General features: G+C 53.3%; 2 protein-coding genes across 2 annotated transcripts; one reads left to right on the top strand and one right to left on the bottom strand.

Annotated features, from left to right (window-relative positions):
• Nucleotides 1–707: 707 nt before the first annotated feature.
• Nucleotides 708–3,880, top strand: LOC128310663 (leucine--tRNA ligase, mitochondrial). The gene is made up of 4 exons (XM_053047360.1): nt 708–823; nt 886–2,698; nt 2,756–3,237; nt 3,302–3,880. Exons 1-4 carry the CDS (start codon nt 743–745, stop codon nt 3,602–3,604), a joined length of 2,679 nt encoding a protein of 892 aa, XP_052903320.1. The 5' UTR covers nt 708–742; the 3' UTR covers nt 3,605–3,880.
• A 165-nt stretch (nt 3,881–4,045) lies between these two features.
• Nucleotides 4,046–8,326, bottom strand: LOC128298419 (serine-rich adhesin for platelets). The gene has a single exon (XM_053034170.1). The coding sequence runs from the start codon at nt 8,324–8,326 to the stop codon at nt 4,052–4,054; it is 4,275 nt and encodes a 1,424-aa protein (XP_052890130.1). The 3' UTR covers nt 4,046–4,051.
• Nucleotides 8,327–8,719: the final 393 nt, after the last annotated feature.

The following is an 8,719-nucleotide window of genomic DNA, read 5'->3' as shown; positions in this document are numbered from 1 at the left end:
ATTTCTTTGAAGTTTAAAATCTTGAAAAACATGGCATTGACAAACTGCAAACGCTGCAGCATTAGTAAACAAATAATGCAAAACGTTTCATTTGAAATAGGAGTCATTGAAGATGGTATAATAAACGTGCACTTTGACAAAACTTTGAGTTCGTTGAAACTCAAAAAAGGAGGAGTGTTCAAATACTTCTAGGGAAGAATGGAGTTTTATTTCATTTGCTTGTTTGTTTCGGTCAATGAGTTGTTCTATTCCTCCAATGTATTATTGCATAATGATGTGATGGAGAAGAAATTCTTGTCACGAAATTTTTGTTATTAACAGCGATAGTTTTTGGATTATAATCAGAAAAGAGAACAAACAAACGAGTGGAAAACTGCTTCCTTGAACTATACAATTGTTCATACCAAATTTATCATTTTGCCGGAGGTTTGAAAGAAACTAGAAGGAAAACAGTGCAAGGCAATAATTTGTGGTTTGTTTTGTAGTGGACACGCAATTTTTCCTTGTAGCTTTAATCGATTGTTGGTCTTGCTGTTTCACCGTCAGAGCGAGATGCAGAACGTTGTGTATATCAACAATCGATCAAACTGAACAGCTGATGCCGGTTCCCGCATGGTTATTGGTCGTTTTGTTGTGATTCCCCCATTCGTACTTTAATCGATCAAGCACCCCACTTGACGTTTGTCCCGAGTTATGTCACAGTGCGAAAAAGTTTGTTGTGGGTTTCCCTCGATAGAAAAACATGCGTTTTCCTCGCGGTTCATGTTTGGGGCGATGGCTAAAAGGGCAAAGAAATTTCTGTTCCATCGTTGGAGATTTGGCGGTAAAATAACGTTTGATGGAGAAGCAAGTATAATTTGATGAATTGTTTCCTTGCTTTTGTAGGCATGTAGGGAGCTGTCGCCCGAAATGAAACATCAAATGGAACAGAAATGGAACAACAAGCTAGGAGATTATCGCTTTGACCCGTCTGACACGGCAAAGCCCAAACGTTACGTGCTCGCAATGTTCCCTTATCCTTCCGGCAACTTGCACATGGGTCACGTCCGCGTGTACACAATCAGTGACGCAATGGCAAGGTTTTACCGGCTCAATGGCGCTAACGTACTGCATCCGATGGGTTGGGATGCGTTCGGTTTACCGGCGGAAAACGCTGCCATACAACGACGAATTCCAGCGGATACGTGGACCCATCGGAACATAGGCGAGATGCGCAAACAGCTCGAAATGTTGGCGTTCAGTTTCGATTGGGAGCGTGAATTTGCTACCTGCGAGCCGGAGTATTATCGCTGGACCCAGCAGCTGTTTTTGATGTTGTTCAAGGATGGGCTAGCTTACCAACGGGAAGCGCTTGTAAATTGGGATCCGGTGGATGAAACGGTGCTGGCTGATGAACAGGTCGACGATAACGGATGCTCTTGGCGTTCCGGGGCAAAGGTTGAGAAAAAGGTACTTCGCCAATGGTTCGTCAGAACGACTACATTTGCTAAACCTCTGTTGGAGGGTTTAAGTGATCCTGGACTGGAAGATTGGAAGGATATCATAAAATTGCAGCGTCACTGGATCGGGGAATGTGAAGGCTATGCGTTCGAGTTGCCTTTAGCTGGAGATCATAAAATGAAAAGCGTGTCCGTGTGGACCCGTGATCCGGAAGAATTAAAGAAAGCCATATTCATAGCTATTCATCCCGCCAATCTCTTGAACGATGGCAAAAACAATGAATGCCTGCTGGAGAATGTCATCGTAAAAAATCCTTTCACCGAAGGGATACTACCTGTGATCGTAACGGAAGCAGTTCCCTTTCCAGATGGATGCGACACTTATCTTGCTGTTGATAGTGAACAGAACCGTAAACTAGCGGTTAAAAGTGGGTTAAATTTAAGTTTAGAACCAAACACAGACGAAGGAAATAACGCTTCTGACAAGGAAATAATTAAAATAGCTCTCGCAAAAGGAATCGGTGGTCACCCGGTTAGTTCAAAGCTACGCGATTGGCTCATTTCCCGTCAACGGTTTTGGGGTACACCGATACCGATTATTCATTGTCCCAGTTGCGGGACGGTCCCAGTACCGGAGCAAGACCTTCCCGTACAATTGCCCACCGATTCTGTTGGAGTTCCACTGGCACAGAACGAACAATGGCTGAGGGTAAATTGTCCGTCCTGTCAGCGCACGGACTGTCGACGAGAATCTGACACCATGGACACGTTTGTCGATAGTTCGTGGTACTTTTTGCGTTTCATCGATGCCCACAACAAGAAGATGATGTTTGACCGTACCCTTGCTCATCGCTTAATGCCAGTGGATCTTTACGTTGGTGGCAAAGAGCATGCAGTGTTGCATCTTTACTATGCACGGTTTGTGGCCCACTATTTGCACAGTAAAGGACTTCTACCCACACCGGAACCGTTTAAGCGGCTGCTCGTTCAGGGCATGGTGATGGGTCGATCGTATCGTGTGGTTAACAGTGGGAAATACATTCCAGCAGAGGCGATAGAAGTGTTGGATGAGAAGCACAACAAAGCGATCGAACGGGCAACAGGCGAACCGGTTACAATGCTGTGGGAAAAGATGTCCAAATCGAAGCTAAACGGTGTCGACCCGTTGGAAGTTTTGAGAGAGCATGGTTGTGACACGTTACGACTGATCCTGCTGGGTGATGTAGCACCAACTTCCCATCGTAACTGGTCCGAAGCAAGTAAGTAGTAGCTTATCAATCGAAGGAAATATTCTAAACAAGCTCCCTTTTTTGTAGCTTTCCCGGGCATTTTAAACTGGCAAAAGCGACTCTGGTTGACGATGCACGACTTCCGGGAACTTCGAGCAAAAATCAATCCCGAAACTGCCGAACCCCCTGCGACGGAAGAGTTCACCGAACACGAACACAAATTGTGGGACGCTCGTAATTATTTTACGGCCGGTGCTACCTTTAACTACCGACATTCGCATCAGCTAAGTGTGGGCATTTCGAAGATGCAAGGACTAACGAACGCTATCCGACGCGCCCCACCAGATGTGGTGACGTTCGGACGACAGTACGAGCGTGCACTTGCCGCACAGATCATTATGCTCGCCCCAATGGCGCCTCATTTCGCAGCGGAACTTTGGCACCAGCTCGTTACTGCGCCGCACCGAGTGGACCGAGACGAATCAAGCGGACTGCAATGGGACGGTACGGTGTTCGACCAACGTTGGCCAGAGATAGACGAAGATTTCCCACTTGATCTTACCTTCAAGGTAGTTACTTTCGGGGTGCATGTTTTCTTTCTTTATTATATTTTATTTATTTGCTTCTTTTTAGATAAATGGTGCAGAATGTTGCATACTCAAAATCCCGGCCAAGCGCTTCAATCAGCTAACGCACCAGGAATCGCTTGATTTAGCACTGCGCCAAGAACCGATAGTGAAGTTGATTGGAAAGCGGCCGCTCCGGACGAGCGATTTCGTGCTATATCCCAGCTGCGAAGCAGCACTCAATGTAGATCTCGATCGGGCTATCCTTGCGGAAGGAGAGGCAGGCCCGGAAGCGGCCAAAAGTAAAAAGGAAAAGAAGGATAAGAAGATGAAGAAGAAAAAGTCGCTACAGGTTCTTCACATTGGGTAAGACGGTTGAACCGCGATGAAACAGTGGACCCGGTGGAGTAAATGTGATAGGAAATGAATTACCGTACGACGTACGAGGCCGCATTTCGAATGTGCTTTATTTGCATTTTACACAAAAAGACGTTCAATAAATATCGCATGTTACGTTGGCGGGATAAAAAAAAAAACTGTAGAGCATCGAGCGATAGGGTCGCAAGGTTGTAGTGGGAGTGGTGGAGTAGAAATGTAAGGTAAAATAGTGTGTCACTTCCTATGCTACTATTGCACTTGAACTGTTATCGATTTGCTAGTAAACGCGCGAGCGAGTTAATGTTAGTTAGTAGGCGCGCGGAAACATTCTGATGATCGGTTCTCATAAAGGCTGAGTACTTAAAAACTGGTGCTGACGGTGTGCTGTGACCGTCCGCTGAACACATGTTTGCCCTCCTGTTTCGCTCCTCACGTGCCTTTACTTCAGCAGCTCGACCAGCATCCCCTTGACGTACACGTCAATCTGCGAGTAGTCGATCAGCGTGTTGCGGATCATCTCCAGCAACAGCACCGGCCACATCGTTTCGAGCCGCTGCAGCTTCTCGACCGCGTTGCAGGTGTTTTCCAGCATCTTGGCGAAGTACGCTTTGCCCTTGGCCCGCATCACCGTATCGTCCTGGGTGGTGCTGTGCTTCTTCCACTGTAGGGCCTCCTTGCCGACGATGTTCTTGAGCGATGGGTCCGCCTGCATCAGCCACTCTTTGGCCGTCATCTTGGAGGCGTGTGCCGTCTCCTCGAGCCGCAACCGCTGCAGCAACGGCTGCAGAAGCCCTTCCGGGAGGGACCACAGCACCAGATCGGACAGGCCGGCGTACGTGGCCTCGGCGGTTTGCACCTCCTCGGGCGTCACCTCGGTCCCATTGACCTGCTTCAGACCCCAGTGTGACAGCCGGTAGATGGCGTAGCTGCGCCAGGGCCGCGACGCCAACGGATTGCCCTCCGGGTCGATCGTCAGTGACGCGATGCCCTGACTTTCCGCGAGTGCATTGATCTGCCCGAGACAGGTGATGTTCGTTTCGCGGAAGATGAAATTTTCCGCATTCACGAACCGCACCTTGATCCGGCAGAGGATGGCGGTGATGCTGTTGAAGTTGATGTAGCTGAACTTCACCGTATGGACGTCGCACGCCTTCTGCATGTTCCACTGCTTGTCGATGAACCGGAGCGCACCGAGCCCGTACACGTTCAGGTAGCGGCCACAGATCTCGATCAGATAGTCACCACCCTGTTCACGTTCGCGTTCGCCCGATTTGCCCGACTTGCCGGTGCCGGTACTGATGGTGGGCGGTCCGTAATTGCTGCTGGGAATTCCGGCGTACGCTCCGCTAACGCCTCCCGTGCTGGGCGCCGCAAGTGTGCCAGCACCGGAAGCGTTCGCAAGGTTGGACGAGTTGGTCAAACTGTTTGCGGCCGAGGGGAGCGTGGTGTTGCGTGCGGTATGCGTCCGGGAGAGTGTTCCCGTGCCGTACCGCTTGATAGGGGTGCTAAGCTTCGTTTTGTGCGTTCGGCCACGCTCGGTGGTTACGGAAGAGGTGTGTCCACTCGTACTGCTTCCACTGCCACCTCCACCACCACTGCCACCGACACCACCAGCCGAACTGCTCCCAGCAGAGTCCGTCGTGGAGCCGGTGGAATCGGAGTTCGAGGAAGCGATGGTAATGACCGACTCGGAGGCACTTTTGGTCGAGAGCGTCGACAGGGTGGACAATTTGTCGAGGTTGGCTTCGTCCGTTGTCTGACTAGTGTCCGGCGGTGGTTGTTGTTCATCCGCAGGCGAAGAGAACTTAACCTCCTCGACCTGTGGAGGTGATTCCTCCAGTGCGGGAAGATCACTGGTAACGGCTAGCTCACTCTTCTCTGTAATGTCTGCTTCCATGTCGGAGGCTGCTGACGGTACGGGCACCACTACCCGATCGGTGTCGGATTCTTTCTCCGGCGTGGAGTTCGCGCTGCATGCCACCAGCGTTGCCTGTTTATCCATGTCCTTCTCGAGATTAAGCTGTTCCTCATTGTCGGAGCTGAAGCCGCTCGATACGCTCGAATCCGCGTGCGTACCTACACCGGACGTAACGGAACCCTCACCCTCACCAGACTTGGTGGTGGATTGTTCGAGAAATGGCGCCAGTATCGGTGGCAACCGGAAGTACTCTTCACCGCCCTGCTCGGAAACTTGCGAACTGGAGTTGTCCTGCGAGGAAGATCGAACCAACGGCTTTCGGTTGGTCGCTTTCTTCCCATTCGCCCCAACCCTGAGCGGTCGGGCACCAGGGACGCCTTGTGTCGTCCCGTTCGCTGCATTGCCTTTCGTTCGCGCTAGCTTTTCACCGCCAGCACCGGCCGGGCTACCGCTCTCCGTTAGTAGCGCGTTGCTGCTACCGGCGGTCGGGTCCAGCAACAGGTCGGCATCCTTCGGGATGGTCCCATTGGCAGTGAGTCGTTGTGCACCGCGCGCAATGACGGTCGATTGTTGCGAACGCAGCAGCTCCCAGTTGGTGCGCGCATTCGAAATGATTTCCTCGCGCCGCATACTCTGACACACGTCCGACGATAGGTTGGAGTATTTGCTGTCGGAGAGTTCCTTGTTTTTGCGCCAGGCCGAAGCGGCGCGCCGCACCTGCTCGGTGATCTGCATCTGGCTGAGCGACACCAGCCCGGGCAGGTAGCTCACCAGAAAGGAAACACAATCGCCTGCCAGTGAGACGGGATTGTTTTCGATCGTGACCTCCTTCAGGTTGATCGCTTTCGCGATCGCCGACATATCCTCCACGCACTGCAGATCGTTGTGGCACAGCCAGAGCCGCTCGAGGTTGTGCAGATCGTCGAAGCCGAATATCTTCTTGATGCGATTCCGCTTCAGATTGAGCTCCTTCAGGCTGAACAGACCGGCGAAATCTTGCGTTTGTATTTGGCGCAGCGCGTTACCGGCCAGGTTGAGCGACTTCAGCTCCTGCAGCTGGCTGATCCTGCCGGTAATGTTGCTGATCTTGTTGCCGTGGAGGTCGAGTACGCGCAGCGTGCTCTTGAGCGACACCAGCCCACCGATGTCGGTGATGCGGTTTTTGCCGAGCAGCAGCACCGTCAAACTCTTGAGCCCGTCCAGGCAGGAGATCTTCTCGATCTGGTTGTCGTACAGATCGAGAAACACCAGATTGCTGAGGTTGTAGCGCGCCAGGAGGGTGGCACAGCTCGCCGGCGGCAGTACACTCTCCGCCGCGGGCGTACACTGGCCGTTGTTCGTTGGGGTCGTTTTGCCACTGTTGGTCGCACTGCCATTGCTGCTAGAGTGGCCGTTGAAGTAATCGTGCTCCCCGGCCGGACTGCCGGCAGGGGGAAGTTCGGTGATGTTGCTCAGGTTGTCGATGCTGAACGAGGGTACGAGCAGCAGCTTGCCAGCACGCATTTTCAGCATCCCGTTCGATGGTCCACCGGCGGCCGGGGATTGACCGTTCGCACCACCGGTAAGGAACATGCTCGGGCCACCGATGAAGCTGTTGGACTTTTTGAGCAAACTTTTCTGATGCGCCGTAATGGCGATCGGCGCCGTGGTGGACGATGGTGTGTGGGGAGCTGGTTTCTGCAGGTGCGGCGAAACACCGGACATTGAACCGGTGCCGGTGGACGAGTGGGTTTGCTGCGGTTGTGCCGATGCGGTCTGGCAACCGGACTGTTTGGTGCCGATCGTTAACTTGCTTTGGATGAAGCTTCCCGTTACCGGGCCGCTCCCGGTGCCGGATATTCCCGGTGGTCCGAGCGAAGCGAGATTGGTGCCCATCAGCAGCTGGCCGCGGGAGGTTGACTTCTGCCGCAGGAACTGTTTGGCGGAGGGTTTCGTAGTGCCGTAGGACGATGGTGGCGGTGGTCCGCCGGTGACCATCGGCCCATTGGTCGGTGTGCCGCTGGGGGAGGGTTTGGTCGGTGTGGGTGGACTGCTGGCCGGGTGCGGGAGTGCGGCGTTAGCAGGCTTCAGCTCGCCCCCATTGATCACGCAATGGCCACCGGCTATCGGGGGGCCATGGTGGTGCAGGTTGTTGTTCGGATCGGCTTCCGGTGGGATGTGGAACGAGTTGATCAGGTTGTGCTGTAGCGAGAGCAGCCGCAGGTTCGGTTCATCCTCGATGAGCGGTATCGAGCTGAGCCCTTTCCGGTCGAGATTGACCCGGTCCGGGTGCTTTTCGCGATCCTTCTGCGATCGGCGTATGCTCGGGACGCCATTTTGCACGATCAGCGTACTGTCCAGCGGGGGTGTTTCCGCGTACCCGGCCAGCAGCTGCTGGCCGGTCGTGTCGAGCAGTGCCTGTGCGAGGGGCGGTGCCGCTGCGGCCGGTGGCGGCGACGGTCCATAGCTGCCCCGTTCGCAGATCGGTTCCGGTCGGATCGGACCCGGATGGATGCGCTGCTGGCGGTTGTAATCGGCCGCAGCGGCCGCAGTCACCTTGCGCAGATACGACGAGCTAAGCGTGCTGTGGGACCGATGGAACGTACGGAGGCGGGTGGAGTGGCCGGCCGCTAGCACAATGTTCGTGCCCGGCCCGTTTGTACCGCGGGTCGTGAGCTTCGGCACGACCGATTCGATCTTGAGCAGTGCGTTGTGTGCGGGCCCAACCCCACCGACGGCCGCACCGGACGCACTCGAGCCGATAATACCATCGTTGATGTGTATGCCGGACTTTCCCCGTATCTTCGGCGTACTCATTGGTGTTTGCCTGACAGTGGCCTGACCTGCTTCTATCTACGGCGATCTACCCACGCTAACCTTGCCTCGTGGGTTGTTCGTGTGTTTTTTTTTTCCTGTGCTTTGTTTTTGGGTCGTTAACTGACCGACTTAACGACGGACACCTCACCTCGGTGTGCCGTTCGTTGGCCTCCGCTGCAATGTCTGCCGTACGGAATCGTCACGCACACGTACGGTGGCTAGTCGGTATATTGTCATCGTCTTCCGGTGGAGCCACGACCGCCATTGGTCCCAAATCAAAACCTCTCCCTTTGTCTCTCTCACACGCTTTCTCTTCAAAATGCAGGCAGTAAAAATAAACAAACACTAGCAAACAGACGCGCAAATCTTTCGGCGACAATCAACACGGACGAT

This window comes from Anopheles moucheti, chromosome 2, assembly GCF_943734755.1.
Source record: "Anopheles moucheti chromosome 2, idAnoMoucSN_F20_07, whole genome shotgun sequence".
NCBI lineage: Eukaryota > Metazoa > Arthropoda > Insecta > Diptera > Culicidae > Anopheles > Anopheles moucheti.
The sequence above is the reverse complement of the archived record's forward strand: the minus strand, read 5'-3'. Positions and strand labels throughout refer to the sequence as shown.